This window comes from Cinclus cinclus, chromosome 2 (genome assembly GCF_963662255.1).
Source record: "Cinclus cinclus chromosome 2, bCinCin1.1, whole genome shotgun sequence".
NCBI lineage: Eukaryota > Metazoa > Chordata > Aves > Passeriformes > Cinclidae > Cinclus > Cinclus cinclus.
The window spans coordinates 90,050,875-90,074,240 of NC_085047.1; the positions used below are offsets into that span (position 1 = coordinate 90,050,875).

General features: G+C 38.2%; 1 protein-coding gene across 6 annotated transcripts in view; it reads right to left on the bottom strand.

Annotated features, from left to right (window-relative positions):
• Positions 1 to 2,415: 2,415 nt before the first annotated feature.
• Positions 2,416 to 23,366, bottom strand: part of UXS1 (UDP-glucuronate decarboxylase 1) — a 54,751-nt gene continuing 33,800 nt past the window's right edge. For 2 of the 6 annotated variants that reach the window (XM_062515059.1, XM_062515058.1), the window contains exons 7-15: positions 21,960 to 22,064; positions 20,552 to 20,611; positions 18,538 to 18,659; positions 12,982 to 13,101; positions 9,445 to 9,488; positions 8,339 to 8,399; positions 6,863 to 6,920; positions 4,504 to 4,607; positions 2,416 to 3,246 (exon numbers count right to left, since the gene is read on the bottom strand). In XM_062515059.1, coding sequence (XP_062371043.1) covers positions 3,115 to 3,246; positions 4,504 to 4,607; positions 6,863 to 6,920; positions 8,339 to 8,399; positions 9,445 to 9,488; positions 12,982 to 13,101; positions 18,538 to 18,659; positions 20,552 to 20,611; positions 21,960 to 22,064 — 806 coding nt within the window. In that variant the 3' untranslated portion in view covers positions 2,416 to 3,114. The remainder of the gene's footprint in view (positions 3,247 to 4,503; positions 4,608 to 6,862; positions 6,921 to 8,338; positions 8,400 to 9,444; positions 9,489 to 12,981; positions 13,102 to 18,537; positions 18,660 to 20,551; positions 20,612 to 21,959; positions 22,065 to 23,366) is intronic. The other 4 variants (XM_062515063.1, XM_062515062.1, XM_062515061.1 and 1 more) reach the window with 2 other exon arrangements.

Genomic DNA, 23,366 nt, shown 5'->3' on the forward strand with positions numbered 1-23,366 from the left:
CAAAGGATACACAGCAGCAGGTGCCTTGCACACCTTTCCTTCTGGAAAGCTGGTCTCACTCAGCAGCACCAAGCTGGCCAGCTCCCCCTGCTGCATTTTGTATTTCCCACTGATGTGAGCACTTGCACCCAGCACCAGCTGAGCTGCCCATTTGTACAGATCACTGTGAGTAAATAGGCACCTCAAGTTTGGTCACGTTAGTTTTACCTTGTCTGCCTGACCAGATGGCAGCAGAAAATTCCAATTCTCAAATTTTCTAGTTGAAAAAAAAAATAATCCTGAGAGCATGTCTCAGCTTCATTTACTCCCAAATCCTGTATTTCTAAGCCTTCAGTGCTGTATTCTACTACCCTCCACCAAAATAGGCTCTTCTGGAGAGGCAGCAGCTTTCTTACCTGTGGTTCCCAACACAATTGATGCTTCTTTGTTCTGCTGAGATGTCTAACCCCAGAAGGAAGCAGAGCACTGACATGCAAACCTCCATCTGCCCTCTTGAAGACTCAGTTCAGACCAGACAACTTCAAAGTACCCCAGACTTTCAGTCTGAAGCATCAGCAGACTCTTAATGTAATTCATGCCTTTTGAATCAGCTCCATGGCCATTCACTGGCATCAAAACCTAAGGGCAACTGCTGCCTTAGCTCCTGTTGCTGGAAGATACTATTAAAAAAGAATATGGGAGCTTAATCTTGAACCTCTGAAACAAAAAACAGAAATAGTGGGAGGAAAGTAACAAATCCACATTCTTGTGGTTTGGGCACAGTGGGAGGCATCACACACAAAGATGGGTTGTACTGGTACCAGCTACTTGCCCTCTCCAATTTGTTCATGAAGGCAGTCAGGCTGTGAAGTAACCTAAAGAGCTTTTAAATCTTTTTTTCTTGTATCTAAAGGTTCAGACTTCCTGAGGGATTATTTTTTTTGAACATACACATTTTGTGCTGGTCTGTAGTAGCATGTTTGTGCCTGTACAAATCCACATCCTTTGCACTGAAGTCACTGGATTAAATAAAAAACAGCCCTGGAAGTAACAGCTGGTAGCCAGAGCTCCCATTTACCCTCTATGGCTGCACTGAATGCTGGACCAGGGTTGCACCTGTGTCCCATCTCTTCACTTTGGCATTCAGTGGCAGTCTGCATGAGGAGTGAAACCTAAGAAGAGCATCATCCCCCAAATACTATCTCCAGCCTAAGGGTTTTAAGGGTTAAAACCACCATTCTGGGAGCTGATTACCACTTCTCTCCAAAGAACTATTGAGGAAGTGGGCACTACTTTCACATGTCCAGCTGTGCCTTCGAGTACAGGGAGAGGCTGTGCTTTGTGTTTCAGTAATGACAGGTTACAGGCACATTTGGAGCAGCACACCAAGGTATGCTTTTCAGGCAATATATTATGGAATAAATGCCCAGATCAAGGACTTAGAAAAAGACTTCACACAAAAAAAAAAGCAGATCTCAAGCTGCTTGGCTATGAAAAGGTGGGGGTAATGTATAATATCTAAATTCCACCTCTGAATCCAGACAGGAAAATGCACCCTGGCTCCCCATCTCAGCTGCATGGCAGATTTCCAACGGGAGAAAATGTGCGCTTGTGAGCAAAAAAAAATCCCATTAGTCTTAAAAGGATCCCTGCAGCCCCACTCCAGGCAGGGCACAGCAATGAATGCAAGCCCACCACTGCTGGAGTCACTGGGAACTTTACCAGACAGACAGGATGGGACTCCAAGCCATGCAAGCACTGTGAGGCTCTGGCAGACAGCTCAGACAAAGGGACCAAAATGCCACACTGCTCTCAGAGTCTTCCCAGGGCTGAGCATAACACCACTGCTACTGGTAGCTCCCAATTCACCATTAACCTGAAGATACTCAAAAGCTAATAAAAACATCAAGCTTTAATGAGATAAAGTCAAGTCATTTTTGCTTGATGAAATGTAGGATTTTCAATTTTGTGTGGCACGAAGCCAAAATACCTTTTAAAAAATAGGGGAATTATTAAAATAAGGAGAATTAAAGTTCTTTTTTGTTGTTGTTGTTTGTTTTGTTTTTTTTTTCTAAGATGACAGGCATAGTTACTAAAGTTGAAAGCATTTACTGGCAATTTATTAACTGCTTAAAACAGAAACACTTCCTCAATATTTCCTCAGGAAGGCTGAAGTTAGACTATTACACTCCTGCATCACTATCAACTACCAGAACTGAAATAAATCAGGATGGTTTTGTCTGATCTATTTCAGCAGACATCCTGCAAACCCTTACTATACATCTGTTAAGAGGCAAGCAATGCAAGACCAAAGTTATTAACTTTGAGTGGATTATTTACAGACTGTTACTTTATAATTATCATATAATAAATCCACAGATGTGCAAATCCAGAGAAATGCCCACAGTGAAACCTTGAAACTAGTAAACAGAAGTTTCAGTATTTTATTAAAATAGCATATTCAACCACTGTAACCAATAATACATTAACTTTATTCCCAGAGTACGCACAACACAGTAGTGATTCAAAATATCCTTATCCATGGTAATCAATGAAAATAGCTCAAATTCAAGTGTACAACTAAAACTAAACTTTGAAAAAAATCTCTCCTTTAAAGAATACATAAAGCTCTCATACAGAATTCTTTTAAACTCTTCTATATGCAGATGTCAGTGTCTCTCACCTGACAATACCACTAGTTATTTTCTTATGCATAGTAGAACATCTCATATTTTATAGTACCCATTTTATAAATAAATTGGCATTTTCCATCCTGTTTGTGTTTATCATCAGCTTCACAAAGAAACCAGTAAATAAAACTGTCAAGGACAGTCACAACAAAATGATCTCACATCAAGATATAAAACTTGAAGATACTAAAAGATGCTCCTACTCTATTTTACATAAAAAGACAGATTTAAAAAGTGCAAGGCAAGATTTGCAGGGAAAGGGAATATTTATGTTATTTTTAGGCACATCCACTTCTTTAAAGCAAGCTTCAGAATGAAATTCCAGTTCGTTCTTCATGATACCTGTTTTAAAGTCTCTCGTGAAAAAAAAAAAATTAAAAAAAAATTTAAAAAAAATACATCCGTCAAATGTCAAGCAGGGAATTTCCTGTCCAACTAATAGTCTTCAGTTATGTCTTGTTCTTCCTTTTTTCATCCTTGCAGGTTTTGGTTTGGGAATATACTGATTGTTCGCCTGATACTCAAGCTCTTTACGGAAGTAATGAATTGCTTTATTCAAACCTTCTTCCAATGGGACCTGTTCCCAAAAGTGAGGAGAGAATCGTATCACTCTAGGTTCACATCAGCTCATTTCACAACCGTATCTTTTATAAAACAGCTATCACAAGGGACCCAGGGAGTCTCACTCTTAGCCAATCTAAGTATTAACAGCACCACATGCTGGCTACATCTCCTCACTGCTGATGCAGCTGAGCTAAAAACCAGCACATGTATTTTCTGACATATGTAGGAAAAGCCAGCAAATTTAAATCTCACACATTGTTATGATGGGTCTGTTTAATATCAAAACAGACATGCATAATTCTACTTTCAATTCCTAATGCACTGAAAGAGACAAACACCCAGCATTTAAGCCCCTTCTGTTTATAAGGATTAAAGATCCTCTTTCGCAGCATGGTATAAAGCTGGCATCCACTATCTCATTTGATATTCTTAAATCCTATACAAATAATTGTAATCCTACAAATTGCAGTGTTTAAATACAGGCATAGACTGTGGAGACAGGAATAACAGAGGATTTGTTTTCTCAGAAGCCATATGCTCTCACATGCTTGCTGACACCATCACCAATACAGGACGATAAAAAACAGCAGCACAGAAACTGCTTGCCTTGCTGGACCAACTCTGTAGTGGTCCTGTACTTCAGAGCAAGTTTTGTTACTGCCTGTGCCAAACACAGAAGGCCAGAAATACAAAAGTTAAACCTTCTGTTTTTGCAACAATTTGCTACCACCCTTGTGTTGTCAGACATGGTTATCAATACCAGGTGCCTCTGTGAATCCCTTCAGAAGCATCTGGATCTTTTTCTACTATTAGGCTTACATTTACTAGGTAGGCTCACACGTTTCCTGGAATGATTTTTGTCTGCAAATTTAAAAAAGGTTACAAACCACTGTGCAAGTTAGAATGGGGAGCTGGCTAAGAAAGTCACACTTCTCCTGGGAATTAGGCAGATCTTACCTCTCCAAGCAAACTAACTCCTATTGCCAGTGACAGGAACGAGGATTGCAGCAACACCAGCAAACCCATTAGCTACGGGCTCAGTAACTAAGTAAGTATGTACCATATACTTCAAATAATTCATCAGGCTTACAGAACAGTAAGCATCTCTTAACATGCAAGTGAAAAACTTAAAATGTTAAAACTGTTTTGGAGATGGTGTTAGGCAGATATTCCAGTATGGGAAATGTATTGTTATCATGTGGCCCTCCCTCAGACCCCCTCTGCTTCCTGGTGCTTTACCACACAGCAACAGTAATTCATTTGTACATACCACGGGTTCCCAGCCAAGCAGTAACTTGGCTTTTCTGATGTCAGGTTTTCGTTTCTGAGGGTCATCCTGTGCTTCTGAGAGAAACTGGATTTCACTCCCACTGCCTATTAAACAAGATACTGTGATTCATTACCTGTAATTCACTATTCTTTGCATTTACATCTTTTCTACAAACCGGAGCAGCAGGTCTTTCTGCAGCTCTCTGCTTCATAATTCAGCCACTGAAATGCTTTGCACAGTCACAGGTGCACTGCATACAACAGCTGGGTGATCCACCTGCCCCAGAGCAACATGGGTTCATAAAGCATTTCACAAAGATTTCAGCATGGATTCACAAAAATTAAGTTACACTTAGTCTATTAACCTCCTATGAAGAAATGACAAGGGCAGAGCAGTGGATATCACCTGCTTTGACTTCAGTGATACTTTTGACACTGTCTCCCATAACAACCCCACTGAGTGCTGGATGAGCAGTGAGGAGGACTGAAAATTGTGTGGCCAGGCCCAGAGGGTGGTGATCAATTAGAGACTGGTAACTCATGCTGTATCCCAAGGGTCAACATTGGATCAATACAGAACTGTTGATACACCAGAGCACTGTGCTGCCATCCAGACATCGAGAAAGGAGGCTGGAGAAAGGGCTCACAGGAATCTCATTAATTCAGTAAGTTCAAAGTCCTGAATCTGGAGGAGTACAGGCTGGAGGCCAACCAGCTGGAATACAACTTGGCAGGAAAGGACTGAGGGTCCCAGTGGGCACCAAGCTGAGTATGAACCCATCGTGTGCACCTGCCATAAAGAAGGCAAATGACATCCTGGGCTGCGGAAGTGCTGCCAGCAGGACAAGGGAGATCAGCTTTCCCACTAATTAGCACTGATGAAATCCATATGGCAAACTGGGTCCAGTTCTAGGCTCCCCAGTAAAAGAGAAACAGAGACATACAGAGCAAGTGCAACAAAGGGGCCATGGTGATGATGAAGGGACTGAGTATGAGGAGAGGCTGAAAGACCTGGGGGCCTTCAATCTGGAGAAGAAAAGGCTATGGGGAATTTAATCCATGTGTATAAATACCAGATGGGAGGGATTAAGAAGAGGAAACTAGGCTTTTTTCAGTGGTGCCCAGTGACAGGATCAGAGACAGTGGGCACAAACTGAAACACAGATGGCCCAAGAAGGATGTGGAGTCTCTACCCTTGGAGATATTTAAAAGCCATCTGGACATGGTTCTGGGCCACTGCTGGTTGTAGACTGTCTTGCCTGAGCTGAGGGGCTGGACCAAGTGACCTCCAGAGGTCCTTTCCAACCTCAACCCTTCCAAGATTGTTAGCACTTTGACATTACAAAAGGGCATCAGGTTCTCTTTGCCCATAATCTCCAGTGCAATTTAAATAACCAAGTACTTGCCTTTCCTCAGAATAGCAGAATCCAGCAAATACTTTACATGCATTTTAGAACTAAACCGCCTCCCAGAGTGCACTGAACACATCAAGTTGTTTGTGAACAGACAAACAGAGGCGACAATCTTATGTGTCTGATGTGTTTGGTGCTGTGATTTTTCCACTTCCTTCCCTGATCTGTGGATTCACAAAAGTTTTCCAGAGGGAACAGTCTTATTAGAAACAACACATGCATCAGCTTCTGTTTAAATGTTGGAAGTCGTCTTTTTCAGATATGTCAGAAGCACTTCTGAAAGGTACAGACTAAAAGCCCTTGGCTAATGGCAGCAGGATGTTTCATCTCATTAGGGAGCCACACTAGAAGACCAAGCACAATCACTTCCTTCCATTCTTGAGAGCTCTGATTTGCTACAGGTGCCAGAGCAAGAATGAAGGGGAAGCCACTGTGTTTCTTCCCAGGTGCTGTCAACCCTTTCAAGAATCATTGTTGGAAACAGTGAAAAGAACAGAGAAAGACTATTGCTACACCATGAGTATTTTAATGGCAGTTGAAGGACCATAGGTTGAACAACTGTGAAGAATCACCTTCCTGAAGTATCCCTACTGCAGCTGAGAAATTATGCAGGACATTTTCATTCACATTACATTTCATTTATGTATTGTCCTTGTGCCAAAACACACCTAAAAAACTGTCTAAACATGATAAAAATTAATGGGTATAGATTGCACAGATATACAGAAAATGTATTCATTCTACTCTTCATGCAATAGTTTACAGATAATTGAGAGGATTTGGATTATCTTATTAATATTTAATGATATGGTTAAATGCCTTTGATAAAATTAAGAAATCCAAAGTCTAATTGAATTATCCACATATTACACACACTAATCAAGTAATAATTATCTAATGACAATAAGTACTTCATAAACTTTACAGAGAATTACTAATCGTACTCACCAACAAGTTTTTTAATTAACTGGGCAAACTCTAGGATAGTGTGCTCTTCTGGGTTTCCCTACAAACATAAGAGATGCTCATTTCAATAACAATTAAACACCTTACAACATGCTAGACACAAGAGGGGCATGCTAAACTCTGAAAAAGCTAAACTTCTCCTTTGTTGAAAAAAGAAAAAAGCAACTTTGATAAGATCCTTACTCATTAGAAATTTTTTTCTCCATTATATTCACATTGGTAATTCAGTGTATGTAGAGAAGTGTTGTCCCCTTCCCCTCCTCGCCCCCCCCCCCCCAAAAAAAAAGTCAGTCTGTATAGAGCTGGCAATCACAGTAAAGGTCTATGTCACATAGCAGCCCAGACAGCCGCATCACTTGGAAATCTGGATTCAAGGACTGGATTTTCAGTGCCCAGTTGAGGACAGGTATCATGAAGAAGTATGCTAAGTTCTTGGTTCATTCAGTTAGGAATCCAGACTCATTTAGCTGCAAGCAATTGCTTCTGAATCTACTACAGCTTACATATCAATACATAAGGGCTACTTGCTTTCCTATACAATATTCTTTTTTTTTTACCAATTTGCATATAATTTCCTGATCAACATTTCACAATCACATGCTGAACACTTTCTGCTAGCATTATAGCATTAGCCCACCTTCATCAGACTCAACTCCCTCCATCCCTATCTTTCCTTGTTTCAAAACTCTTCTTTACCACATCTTGTTTGACCTCAAGCTGAGCACTTAAGATACATATAGATTTAAATACCTAGTTTTCTGAAGACAAAGCACATTACAGAATTTAAACACATCAGCATTTGGATAGAAACACATACATTAATTCATGGCCACAGGAGAAAAGGAAAATCTAATAAACAGCTGGGTATCTGATTTGGCAAAAGCTGGCATGCACAAGAAATGACTTGGGATACACATTTTTTCTATTCTTAAGTCCACTACTAAGAATAAGATGACAACAAACAGAGCAGAACAAAAATCCTACTAGACAAGTTAAGTTCCAAGCATTTTAAACAACATTGGAGAACAATACCATAAAATACTATCACATTTTCCTTGATTCCAGGGAGTATGAAATTATTTCTAATTATCTAGAGCTAAGCATTCCTTCAGTGCATTTTTTCACTAAAATCAGTCTTCAATCATTTTCTTGGTGCACTCTGCATGTGTCCCCCACACATTTTTTTCCTTCATATTCTAATTGCATACATCTTGCTAGAACAAATGTAAAACTCCAGCAAATGTATCCTATTCTTGGAACTGTAAGATCTCAATATCTAGGGGCTTGGTCTTCTTATTTATAAAGAGAGTACATGGCAGAATACATTCTTCATAATGGAAATACCTTTTCTGTTCCATTTATTTTTTTTCTGTAAATCAGTATCAGTGACAAGGAGTTAAACAGAGGTAGTGTTGACCAGTGCACTGTAACTTAGGAGAGTGGAGCACTCATACTCACCAAGTTGACAGGACTGCTGACATTGCTGTTCATCAATGCCACCAACCCATTCACAAGATCACTGTAAAAGAGGGAGGAACAGATTGGGGCAATTTCCACTTCTCTATAAATAATATTCTTGGTCTAAAAAGAGAGCTGACTCCTAAGAGCTCCAGTAAAGCAGATCAGGCAGCTGAGGAATGCTGAAATCACATTATATGGGTGCATGTTCCCTTGAGTGTTTGTACTGAAAAGATGATTAATATTTCCTCTTCTCTCCAGCATCCAAACATATCTGGAGGCTGATTTCCAACACATTTCAAACAGAACAGAGCAAGTTGTAATACAGAGGCACATGACACTACACCTATTTTGCAGCCTGTTGTTTGAATTGTCTTCTCATTTTCAAAAATTCTTAAACCAAGTTTTTTAAAAATCAGTATCTTGGTATTATTTTCCCCCAGCAATATAACCAAAGTTATTCTGGATTATTAGCCATAGATGTAGCACCTTGGTCCTAGACACAGAAATCCAGATCCTTTTCATTACTACTTATAATCAGGAAAGGAATGGGTACTTTGACCTGATGGGGTTTCTTTAACATCTATTACTGCTTTTACTATTTTCAGCAGAGGGAAAGAACATTTCCAAGCAAAGAATACTTTAAACAACCCATAAATCCGATATGGGTTTTTAAAGCTTTTTTTTTTTTAAATTTGTGCACAGCACAGCAACCACAGCAATCCCAAGGACGCAAGGTGGCAGCATTGCATTAAAACGCAAGGAGTGACAAACTGTTCAGCACTAAAAACTTGTCTGTCACTTGCTGTTTCTGAAAGGGAAGAGCATGTTAGTATCACAAGTAAAATTCTAAACCAATTGATGTTTTTCTCCTTGATATTTTAAAAAACTTCCATATCTCCCTTCTGAAAGTAAAGCTGGGTCCAAGAGCTCCAGTAAAGCAGATCAGGCAGCTGAGAAATACTGAAATCAGATTTCAATGGGTACATGTTTTTTTGAGTGCTTGTATTAAAAAAATAATTTAAAAGAAGTAAAGCAAATGAACATGAATACAAAGCAAACCAGAACCATGAAGTAAATTATCAGCCAGAACAAACAAGGCTTACCTGACATACTGGAAAGCTCTTGTCTGAGTTCCAGATCCATAGACCTAAAACCATATGAAAAATAGGAAAGTTAATAAATACAGAAGCCCTCTCAAGCCCAATTATCTTTTCCTTACCATTCTAGAAAAATGTCTCAAGGAGAAAGACTTGAGACACAAGCTCAATGTCACAGGAATAAAAAAAGATGTGCTTGAAGAGCCTCTGGCAAAGTATCAGTTCATTGAAGGTTGCCTTCCTCTTGGATCTGTCTCCAGTAAATATATCCCTAGGCATTTTGTTAACCAGAACTCTGCAAGAAGGAAACCTTCTCGGGGTGTAGGACAGAGTGATGCTTTGTCCTCTCCTGGAACACCAAAAGAAGGTGCAGCCTGCACTCAGCCAGAAAAGAGTGCCAAACATTTAAAGCAAACTTCAAACTACTAAGATGTGGTTATGACAAGCAGTTTTGATTTGCTCATTAACAGCCAGCTTCAAAGAGGCCACTAAATGTTAGTGGTCCCTAAAAAATTTTTTGATAAACACTTTGCTTAAAGCAATCTGGACCAAAATAAAAATAAAAATCAAAGGTCATGTGGCTCTAAATATTATTATTTAGGGAAATGGGAAGCAGAGTAATTTCTAGATACAACTCACAGTCACCTGTACAGATCTGTATCAAAACCTTAGATGGGAGGAAAAGAAGTCTCCGCAGGTTACATACTGGTACTTTGGAGCAAGCTGCTGAAGTTCAGACAATGAATACTTGAAGTGTACAGAATGGTATTGGATACCATTATTTTTTTCACAGTTTAACCAAGTGCAGTACTAAAGTCTCTAGAACATGAATACGTACATTCTGAAAGCTATTAGTAGGCACATTTAAGTGGTAAAAACATTTCAGTTAAACTGGGGACGCACACATTTTACTATCAATCTGCTGCAACAGAAAGGCTTTTGGAAGGACAGAAAAGAAAGCATACTTGTTTTCCTCGAGGACAGAAAGGGCAGTACAGTGGTACATAGGCTATCTGTTACTCAGTAAGCCTTGTGCTCTCCAAGACTGATTCAGAGTTCAAAAGAATTCACATTTCACTACACATTGGGTAAGATTAGGGGTCTAAGAGTTTACCCAAAAACTGATTCAGAGAGGAGCACAATTACATCAGGAGCACAATGACAGCCTCATGGACGCCCAAACAAACAGGAAGCATATTTATGCATTTATGTAGAGCTTCCTGCATTTAGCTTTACTTTTAGTGTATGGGATAAGTTTTACATTACTAAATATTTGTAGATGATTTTTGCAAAGTCACCCATGTGGCTATCTTTCCCACGTACAGGCAATGGCTGGAAAATACAATATAGTTTATATTTTCCAATTTCTCTTAAACAACAGCAAACAACTGCCATGTTTGCATACGCCACAATTTCTACAACTCAGTGACACTGTTCTCTCAAGAAATGATTTATTCCGTTTGAACAAGTATTCTGAACTGAGAGACTGAATACATAGAGTTTCTAAAGAGATCAACACACTTGGTATTCCTATCAGCCAAACTCTGTGATGATATGAGAGTGATGATTTTTTTTTTTGTAGGTCTCAGACACTGCTTCTTGCTGATAATTAATTTTTTTTTACCTGGTCAGCTAAAGAACTCTCCCCTCCCCTCTCTTCTCAGATCCAGTAATTTTCAACATCAGACAGTTATTTCCTACAAAACAGTGATGCTGGGCAGAACATTCTATTTTAACCCCATTACAATTACATTCTTGCTAAAGTTTAGACAGCATGGCAATTATAGAAATAAAAGTTTCCAGTGTCCCCTCCCACAGAAGAACATGGACTCCAGACTTCTCTTATTGATGCTCTGAAATATTCCAGGGACTGTATGGTTTAAAACAAGGTAAGTGCTTCATATTTCATAAGGCTTCACAGAACTTCCAGTTAATGTTCTTACTCTGTTCTTATAAAAGACTGCAGTACTACTGCCAATAAAACTTGAGGAACTATGAATGAATAAAAAAAAAAAAAAAAATGGACAGGCCAAATATAGCAATAGCTTTTCTACATGCTCTGGGGACCAAACCCAAAAAATGCAAATACCTTTTGATCCTCTAAAAGCCAGTAGATTTCCTAAACAGCATTTAGAGGCTCAGACTTTATGCCCAAGGATGCCATCCTGGGAACATCAACACTCAAAAATCACCACATGGCCACACTTATATTTTGATACAAGCAAGTCCTACAAGGATCAGAAGTACCAAAACAAGAAGCTCCACCTTCTTGTCTACTTCTATTTGCTTAGTTTCAATAAACAAGTTTGGGGAGATACCTGGGTAAGAAACTAAAACTCTTTCTGCAGGAATTTCTGTTCCCTTTTTTTTAATGTTTTGATAGGAAAATAGCAATGAACCACAAGGTTGTGCTGTCTATGTAGTGTTGAAAGGATTCCTATCAAAGGCTTGGTAAGCTGGGCTCACTGGTTTAGTAAGCTACTCAAGACTAAGCTCTGAAGATCTGCACTATTAATGCTGACTTATATGGCAGACTAAATGCCATATGCCCCAGTAAACACTGGCCAGTAAGTTACAGTCAGCATCACACAATAGCTACCATACACTAAGCACTAACAGCAATTTCTACAAAAGGAGTAAATATCTGGGGGAGGGGGGGAAATCTTTAGAAGTGGTGAACATAGCATTACTGCAGGCTTGTTACTCTGAAATTACCACAAGCCTTAACTGGAAATTTAGCAAAGGCTAGGAACATCAGAGGAGCCAAGATTTGTCACTGATGACATTAAAAAATAGTAACAAATTGCCTAAGTGACCAATCACTGTTAAATAGCAGGCAAGTAAGCAAATGCTGCCCTCCAGGGAAGACCTTTGATTTTTCAAGAATTATCAGTATACTTAAGTAAGGTGATGTACATTGCTTTGCAGATCCTATGTAATTTGAACTCCTTAAATTTTCCTTCTTTGGAAAGAGTTCTAGATTTCACTCTGTCAGTAGGGTAGTATCTACCACCAAAATTTTGCAAGGGGTAGCCATGCCTTGGCACATTATTTGAAAAAGATTAAAGTTAGATGAGATTTATCACAGGACACCAAGCTTCATCTTGCTTGGCATGACTTATTCCCTGGCCTAAACTCTTCCATTTTCTGTCCAGTTTCGGATTTTTCTCTGCAATAATTACAGTTGTGGGAGTCGCCACAAAACTTTCATCCTTTTTCTCCTTGGATAATCTGCTTCTTCTTAAAGATATTTCTGATGGAACTCTGGATTTTGGTTATATCCCAAATAGAAAGAATGCTCAAATGCTTCTGCAGATTGCAACTGCAGAGTGCAACTTTCTTTCTGGGAAAGAAAGATGAACGCCATCGACAGAAGACACCTTCAGAAATGTCATTCCATAAATCTGAGTTTGGTATACTGGAACACTACATTTTGGAGGAGGGGAACATCACTATTTTCTAAAATCTATCCTCATTTGCAACACATCAGGACAGGATAGAAAGATAAATGGTTCTTCCTATCACCAGGAAGCAATCACTTACTGTTAGTGGTTCTCCCTGGAGAGCTTGTAAGATAAAATTACTGACAACTCTTCCATCATTCATATGCATTCGAGGACCAAAGGTATTGAATATTCTGGCAACCCTCACTTCAACTCCTTCCTGTAGCCAAAGAAAAAAAGAATGGTTACTTCCTTAACAAAACTGCCTTTCTCCCTAAAAGTGTAAACTCACCCCTGTCAAAAAGCTTTTTAAGAATCCCTCTTTCAGCTTTAACATGCATTATTTTCTAATAATGAAACACTTAATATCTCTTAAGTCCTTCTGAAAAAAGTAGTGTATATAGCAAGGTAATTTATACTAGTTCACAGTATTTGTAATGCAAACAACTGATTCAACTGATGTCACAACCACAGTGTTCTGGGGTTGCAAACATTCCTGCCCTAACCATTCCTTCAGAGAATACACAGAACATCTTGCATTTTCCATGTATTTCCATGTCTAAGGCTTAGACCAATGCTTGCTCTTGTCTTGGAAGAGGGTGTATGTGGAAGAAGTATATTGTCAGTACATCTGTGGCTGAAAGCTGCAGCTCACACACACTTCACTCAGAAGAGACCTGGAAACACATTTTTCTTGTAAATAAATACAGTTTCATGTACAAGAGACACCTGCAGGAAAATGTGACCTTCTCTTTTAGATCTCCAAGTGATTCATAAACAAATGAATCCTCAAAGATGTTCTGTGAAAGCAGTAAAACTAGCTTTTTACAGGTGAGAGAAAGGCAAAAGGGACATTCAATACATCAGCTATTACTTGGTGTTGAGAAATCAGAAACACCAAGTAGTACAGGTAAAGCCTAACACCTCCCAGTATGGAGAAAGTCAAACAACATTCAATTCCATTTTGCTGCAGGTAAGACTTCATTTGTCATGATCAAACCTTGTTTGCAACTGTAACTAAATGGTAAACTAACAAGGGAGGTAACTATTGTGCCACAGGAAAAGATACACAGTCTTTGTCCAACAAGCTTGTATCCACAACAGAGCCAAAACCAGCCTCACAACATCCACTGTGTCCTTTCTGCTGAGACAGACTCTGGAAGGAGCACAAGTCCCTTTCCATGCAAAATGAATCAGCTGGGAACATACTCTTTATTTCTCGTTAGCTAAAAAAGTATAGCAGTGTAACATTTCAAATGTTACACATTACAGCAGCACATTACAGAACCATTCCCAAAGCCTTAACTGCATTTTCAAAGACAAACTCTTACAGAGCTGCTCCTCTCCTTGGTTTCTTTTGCCCAGCATCTCATCTTAAGAAGGCCACTGACTCCATGAGGAAGGGGTTGTATTTTACGTGGGCTTTCCACATACTGCCATTAATAACCAGTGCAGAAAACAAGGCACCTGGAAGCTAGTATTCAAAATAAAAACGAGTCATTCAACAATGCTGACCAGAAAGACTCTCTTGCACTGCACAAGCTACAGCAGTAGCCTTGTTTTCCAGTATTGGTTGGAAACTAGCAAGGGATCTAGAAAAGAAAAAGAACATCCGCTACAGGCACTTACTCATAGAAACAAGAATCCATTATTTCTTCTCCCTTCTATTTTTTCCCCTCACCCCACAGTAATGTTGTCTTTTAAAATGAGTAACATTTATAGTATCATCTTGCAAAAACTTTTCAGCCTAGTGCTTTGAAAAATCTATTTTCTATGCAATTAATTTTTCTTCTGCCCCTTAAAACCTGGAATCTGTCTTCTCAAAAGAAACCTCCACAGACAAAGAGCTCTTGGAGCCAGTCACTTACTTAAAAACTGTCATAACTCTCATTTTGCTGTTTCACGAACATCTCATTTGAAGTGATCCTTTTTATATGTTGAGTAACTCTATCCCTTTTTGTATTAATTGTCTATGTCTTAGCTATGTCCCATTACTCTGAATATTATCAATAACATGTAGCAATGACTAACTACCTCTACCATTATTCCCAGGTTTGCAGCAGTAAGTCACATACAGTACTTTATTACATCCTAGAGAAAGGGAAAAAAAACCTATTTGCCTCATATTTATACTGCTAAATGTAAGAGATTTATCCCTAATGCTGAGATAAAATGCAATCAACTTCCTTCTGTCCTCACAGTTTAAGACAATGCCTTCCCACAGCAGATTGATCAAAAAGAAAATTCCTTAAGCAATCCAAAAAACACACCCTGAGAGCAAGATCATAACGCACAGGATTGTGGACTAGCAAAACACTTCAGTTCACTCTATTATTTGTAAGTATGAATTTCTTCATAGAGACTGTGCCTGTACAGGTAAAAAGAAACAGTAAAGAACAGGAAAGATTGTTATGGCTTATGGAGAATAAGTACTTAAAATTGTTCTATAGCTGTCAGTCAAAATGTAGCATTATCCAGTCTGCAAAACAAAGCTGTCCATGGTGTTCAGCATGAGTCTTTGCCAGTGATTTAGTTTTAGAGATCCCAGGTCTAGAAACTATCAAGGGTCTCAAGGATGCTATGATAACTCCATAATTTAAAAAGATGTATTTTAGTTTTATAAGAACAGGCATATCCTTCTGTTGACTGTCTTAGAAAACAGATCAGTACAATTCAAACAACAAGCTTCTTTTAACCAAAACAATTTAACAATTTACAATTAACAACTAGTAATTTAAACATGGTATGTTGTGGCTGTAATTCACAAGGATATCACACATGCTTCTCCTATTACACCAGTGCTTCCTTCTATTCAAAGTCTGTGGTTCTATCTGAACAGCAAGTATGTGTTAGGCCTCCCTGTGGAAAAGATGAGGAAAGGAAAAGCTACAAACCTCTGCTCTCCAGCAGACAAACAGAATTAAAAAAATCTGTTGGAGAAGTCCAGACAGTAGCAGGGGTATCACAGTGACCTGATACAAATCTTTACTAATGTCTCCGCCAAAATTACTTAGATTCTTGACTGCTTTCCTTGCTCTAATAGTTACTTTCTTTCTGATTCATACTCTTTCTCAAGTATTTCACAGATCATTAACTCTCAAAATTGTTCCCAAACCGCTGAATTGCAATCACAGAAGAGTTGCTAGCACTATGTACACTGGATCCATCTATGATGTGTTTAAGCTGCAATACTCTACAATGAGGCTGGGCCCAAGGAATTCTACTTATATGTGCTGTCACTTGTATAAAAAAATGCCATTAATACTCTGTTACTAATAGCTTTTTAGCATTATTTTGCAAATACAGTGATGCTGAGACCTGAATTTCATAAATACTAAAGCTCCTAAACAAGCTATGAATCAAGCCTCAGTCATCTGACTGTGTACTTTGGGCATAATGCAGGTCCCTGAACACAACCTACAATTTTAAAGCTGAAATGTTACCGTGCTTATAGTTCAACACTTCAGCTATTCTAAGGCAAGTCCAAAACTATCACTTAATGTGATAGTTATATCACAATAAAGCCCATTTTTACCACCAAAACTTTCAGAGTCACACAGCTGCTATGAAAAATGGATTAATAAAGTTGAAGGAGAAGAAATGTTTTCCTGTTAACAGTCCCTAGTGACCTGAAGTGTTGCTTCAGCTCTGGAGAATTTCCTTACAGGTCAGTAATACAAGAAAAGAAAGAAATCTAGTTCACACAGAATCCCTTAATATGCACAGCATTTAAACATCTGTGTGTTTTTATTCACAACACACCTATGCAGATGATGCAAATCCCTGCCATGAAGGGAGTTTCAGATTCTAGTCAGTATTTAAATTAATCCGGAGTATTGAAACAAACATTAATACCTAGACTTCCAGGTAGCTCCATAATGCCAAAAGCCATTTTTTTAAGGTTGAGCAGAAAACTGAATGGGAAGTCCTGAACAATGCACAAAATTCACACTGCAATACTGTGTGCTGAAACTCCCCACCCACCGCTTTTTCAGGTGATAAAGTCAAGAACTGTTTCATTCACAGGGTCAAAATAAGCAAACAAAACAACACCTCCAGCAGAAAAGAATGCACTAAAAATGCCTTGGTCAGGACTACTGAGGAACTCTGATGACAGCAAATAGTCAACTTTGACCAGATTCAAAAACCATTCTGATTCAAACAGGCTGTCTGGAAGTATAATGCAGTCCTCCAGTTCTACTTCACATTTTTTGGAAACACTATTGGGCATTTATGGTACCTAGCAATGTGCATAATGATGGAAATCTTTGTAAAAAATTACCAAAAAATGCAAAACAACTTTACATGTTTCCTCTTTTTATTGAAGCTGAGAGATTCTGGAAATATTTTAACCTGAAATACTGCAAATCCTACTGTTTGGGCCTAGGTCACTCCCACTGAAAATCCTGTTAAAAGCACAATGCTTATTTGCATTATTTGAGGAAATCAGACCTCTTCAAAACCTAAGGTTTCCTTCACTAGTAACAGCATATCACCCAACCACCACTCACCCCTCTCCTTTCCCCACACCAGCTCAACAGTGTTTCAGAACACATCTGAACATAGGACAAGCTTGGGCAGACTTCACTAACCTGTAAGAAGTATAAGAAATATGTCACAGAGCTTCCCCTAGGACAGACAGCTCATTTGCATAATGAGTTTTTACTTGATCTATGTGTGCACTGCAATACCACCATACCTTTCCTATTCATTGTAAATCCTTCATAAAATTTACGAGATGCTATCATGGCTCATTCCAAATACAGCCCATTATTTTAAAAATTACCTACTCATGACCTTCTAAAAGAAGACTGCAGTGTGTACACAAACCTGCAAAAAATGCAACAACCTACAGCTCAAGAATTTCTCATAAAAACTGTAATCTTCAACTGCAAATGGGTTTCCAGACTGATAAGGAATATTTTGCTACAGTGAAATACCGGAGACATCATCCTGAACGAGAGCAGTATCATCATGTTGGACTTCAAATGATTTAAAAGAGAACAAAGGAGACAGAACCTCTGCCTTCTCTGTCTGGTAGAAGAGATAAGACAAAATTACTACTCTATACTAAAATACCATCTCTTTAAGTCTTACCACTTAAGCTTAATTCTGTTTTCAAGGTTTATAAAAGCACTTCAAATTTAATAATTTAGAGGTTTAAAATTCTATACAATATACTATGTTTGATTTATACTTCTGTATATTAAGGCTGCAAATAACAAGAAATACTGATACCATTCTCTTTAGTGTGTCACATCTGCTAATTGAATATCATCTGTATATTCTGATTTTGATTATTCTCCTTCAACATTCCACATTTAACAGTACTGGCTCTATTCAATCCCATTGACTTCTCAGCACACTAAGGTCACCTCAGTTTAATCTGTCTAAAAACTATTTACTATACTGAAAGACATATCATACCTATTAAGAAGACTAAAGCACATTTTCTACAAGAAGACTGCTCATCTGAAAACACACGACAGATGGGAGCAATAAAACCCTCCCATTAAAGAAAACAGATTTTGCAACAAAAGGATAAGTGTTCCTACCCAAAACGTTCTTTTTTGCCCTCCTACCCCTAAATATGCATATTTCAGTCTTGCCTTTAATAATGACAGAAACACCACCACATCTGATGCAAGTTTAATACCTGCTTCATATATGCATAACACATGGTCTCTGCAACTCGCTTTCCTTCATCATAGCAGGCTCTTGGACCAATGGGATTCACATGCCCCCAATAATCCTCATTTTGAGGGTGAACTTCAGGATCTATGGGAAATAAAAAAAACAACCACCTTAGATTATGATGTATCAGAAGATGACTATGCATGATGAAACTTTCAGTAGAGCATTTCTGTTATGCAAGTCAGCATAGCTTCTCTCTGAATTCTGCATTTTAGAAAATCTTACATTTTAACACCATGTCTTTAAAGTGCAATCACTGGAACCATGAAAAATGGCAGTGGCAGAAGATGAAAGACCAGTAAAATAACTGAGTAAAAGCAAACAACAGCCAACAACTGTTTTCCCCAAAAGAGTGTGTTAATAGAGGGTTAAATTCAACTCTTCCCTGCAAAGACAACACTACCTCAAGGGCATAAATACAACTTTTACCTAAGGTGCTTCAGAGGAAACATTACAGGTTATGTAGGCAGCAGTTATGTAGGAGGCATTACAGTTTATGCAGGAAAGTAAAGCATATTCAAATTTCATAAAATAGGAAACGAGGGAAAAAAATGGAGAAAATAGCGATGCACTGCATTTCTTACAGTGGCGTAAAGAGTTATGTACCACAAAGTACTTAGATTTCTTCTTTTATCCTGAGGATTTTTACTAGCTATCACTAGGCACAATATTAGACAATCTTTTGGTTTGATCCAGCATAGAAGTTCTTGATTATAAAAAACTAACAACTAAACAACAGTCACCTAGGAACTATTATGGCGTGTGCTCTACATGCTTGAAAAAATACAAACACTTGGTTTTTAAATCTCCCCCTCTGTTGTTTTTAGAATGGTATAATTTCTACTGGGTTTAAAGTTTGCATACATTACTACAGAACTTCCTAGTGTTGAAAGCTAATTTTTGAAACAACCTTGACCGTCAGCTCTGATTAAGCCTTTCACATTATACGCTGCTCAAACATGATTATGGGTGAATTGGTGCCATATGAAAGCCATAGAGCAATGGTAAATGCATAGAAGTTTTACATAATTATAAAAGCCCATAGCAATCTTAAGAAGGCCTGAAAAGATGCTGTGGGAAAGGAGATACTCCAGAAGGGAGTTTGTTCAGTTACAGAAGAGTCCTTGGGGCTACCATTTTTCTCTGTAGAGCCTGACCACAGATAATCTAAGGTTTGGGAGGCAGAAGGAATGCTGCACATGCTTGAGGCCACTTTGGCTGGCCAATCATCTTAAGGGATCTCTTGCTTGGGCTTTTATTTTGAATCTTCTGAAGCTGCTCCACCAAAAGTGTACATCTACAGGTGTGTTCTTTGCTCTTCCTCACTTTTTGCTCACAAAGTTTTCTATCGTGTGCCACAGGAGACAATTTCTGCTTATGCTTTTCAGCTGAGACTTAAATCTACTCCCACTGAGCAGGGAACTGTGCCCGTGTATCTCCACTAATCTTGCAACACTGCTATTATCAATTATGCAATAGTTCAGAATAGAGAGAAGTTTCTGTAGCAGGCACAGGGTCTGTTACACACCCAAGGAAGTACTAAACATTCTTGCTGCATCCAGCCACCATTCTATCCATCATTCTTTCCCTCCTTCACTTCTAAAAGTAAGAGGAAGATGGAGAGCACTGCCAAATATTACATTTTAAGAGAAACCAGAAGAACCTGCATGCACAACCACTATTTTCTTAGCTTGGAGGTTACGTCCTTTGTTTTACACAGCAGGGCAATTGCTACATCTTAACAATACAATTCCTATGTGATGGGAAAAAGATATACATATTTACTATTGAAATTATCTTTCTTAGGTATATATGTAAATGCCCTTCTCACATTTTAAACTGTAAGAAGAATATCTCCTAAAAAAGCAAGATAAGACAGTGATGAAAATCTATCATTCTGGTATCTGAAAAATATGTAAATATCCTTTTACACCGTCACATCTGAAGAGCTCTAAATACTGTTTTATTCTTCTTACCTCCATAGACTTCTGATGTAGAGGCCAGCAGCAGCCGTGCTCCAACACGTTTAGCTAAACCTAGATGTTGGGAAATGGGGAAAGAAGAACATAATTACAACAAGTGCAAGAATCTTTCACTCATGTTAGCTGTTTTAGTGTGATCCTGTTTTACATGTTTTTAAATAGAATTCAATCTCTCTCACAGGGCAAATTTAGCTGCAAATCACATCCACAGCTCCCACTTCCAAACTAGAAAATTTAAGAAACAGCAGAGCAACACCTCCATGGGATGTGTTTGCTTCTGTGACTAGCAGTTGCACTGAATCAAGATCCAAGAACTTAATCTATTACCATCTAAATAAAGGCCAAGGAAGCATTCCACTTAGGATATCAGGATCTTGAAACAACGTAGTATATTATGATTACCAAATCCTTCTTTATACAGATTAAAGACAAGCTATGTAAAGAAACTTATACATGTTGTATGACAAAAAAATCAATCATTTCTCCTTTATTATGCCCTTTTAAACTGCTTGGATAATCCCACTCATCACTGGAGATTATCCTGCATTCCATTTCAATGACTTTCTGGTCTTCAAACTGGCATGGCAAATCAAACAAATTTCTCACCTGTGCCATTCTGCCACCCCAACAGCTTCTGAATCACCCAATTCTCTGAACTGTATTCTCTGGAGTACCACTCAAATAAGAAACTCAGCTATGCTAAATGCCTAGGAGTTTTTCTAACTCATAACAATTCTTAGGGTCACTGACACTCCGATCATTCTGCATCATACCAAACAGCACAAAGATGGGAGGAAAAAGTAGTGAAGGCCTGAGGTCTTCTTTTCACAGACCCATTCCCCAGCAAAACTAACAGACAAAGCTGAAAAAAACTGCCTTGTAATTATCCAGCACGAAGCTAGACATTATACACTCTTTCAAGAGTTTGCTAGCCAAGGCATGCACAAGAGGGTGCAGTACTCCTGGTGTCTGGAGTTTAAACCAGCACAGTTCCACCTAGTTCAGTGTTTGCTGAGGTGGAAAGGAACACTTACGGTAATCGTGAGAATGTTCCACAGTCACCAAAGTGAAAACTGCAGTCATGACTGCACACAACTGTGCTATAAAAATCCTATGCTCTAAATTGTTCCTATTACTTCTGTAATTACTGCACACTCCATAGCCAACTTACAGGCACAAAGTTCTTGTGCTTTGAAAGCCATGTTGTCAGTGTTCATCTGCAGATATAATTAAGGAAAAGGACAAAAATCTTCAAAGAGGGTAAAAATACTCCAACTTTATTTTGCTTAAAGAAACATCTTTTTAAAATGTACAACTAATTTGCTTCATCCTTCCCCCTCCCCAGCAACTCTATCAGGATTGTATGTCTAACCAAATTAAGTAATAAAAAAATTCCACTTACCCAGCATGTTTAATGTCCCAATAGTGTTGGTCTTCAATGTTTTTATAGGATTATACATGTAATTTGGAGGAGAAGCAGGAGATGCTAGATGATAGATCTGATCCACTACAGGAAAATGGAGGGAACAGCATTATTAACTTCCCACATAAGATATTAAATAAGAAAGCATTAAAAGTCAAGAAATAAGTATTCCTTTGTGCACTTCCTGGCACGGGAACCCAGCATTTCCTGTATTGCTACCTAAAGATGATATGTACACAAACCTGTTGTAGCTCTAAGAAAGACTTAATTTTTAATAAAGTAAAACCTAGAGCATAATACAATGTATCAACACTGTTGATATGGATGCAGATATCTGTGCTGGTGCTCACACTTTTCTACTTATAAAAAACTTAGCTGAATACTTCAGAAATGTTTAGAAGCTGTAAAAGTATTTGCAACATTTTGTCACCCTCAAGTTTTTAAGTGGTTACAAGCTTCAGAGTATTTTTCTAAAACAGACTATGAAATAAAAATGGTAGAAACATGTTTCAATATGAGGAGAAACTTTCTGGGAAAATTAAATATAGTATTTTTATTTCTAGAACATCTGTCAATGAAACATTAATTGGCTTTGCATCATTTACATATTAAATATAAATGGCAAGATACAAGCATGCACCTTTTGTTTGGTTTTTTTTCCTGTTACTTTTGTTACATATATGGAATGCTTTGGTAATACAGTATTTTAGATTTAATTAGAAAAACAAACAGATCAAAACCCAATACAGAGATTTCAGCACACTTCTCCAACTCCCTATTATGAAATACAATTAACCAAAGAACTAGTCAAAATCCATTGCCTGAAATGATTGAAAGTTGGAGGTATTAGTAACAAAAGACTGCTGGAACCAAATCTGTTAAATTACAATAAAAAACAAAGCAATGAAAACTAGATTAATTTTCATAGGCAGTATATCATACTTAAAAGATCAACCTGCAAGCCTTTCATAATATGACTGTTTGTAAACATGTAAATGCCTTTCTCTCTTCCATGTAACTTGAATCACACCAAGCCAGAACTTTGTAAAAATAACCCACCTATGGATAAGCAACTGCAGAAGCAAAAATTAAACATCAGCTCAAATGAGATGCTTAAGGAAGAACAAATCCCCTACATCAAGGTAATTTGAGAAAAGCAAACAAAAGGGGAGGTAATAATTAGAATGGCCTGATAAAAGAAAAGGAAAATATCTTCTTTGTGTTTCAAAAGAAAAGTTAGGTGTTTTATTTTTTTTTAAGAAGACTTGAAGTTGAAACCAGTAAGAAGCTGCAAGTCAAGGTTAGTTGCTATTCTGACAGAAGAAAATACTGCATGGCATAAGGCTGTCTTGCCCTAGAAGAGAACACTACTGGTCAAACAAATGT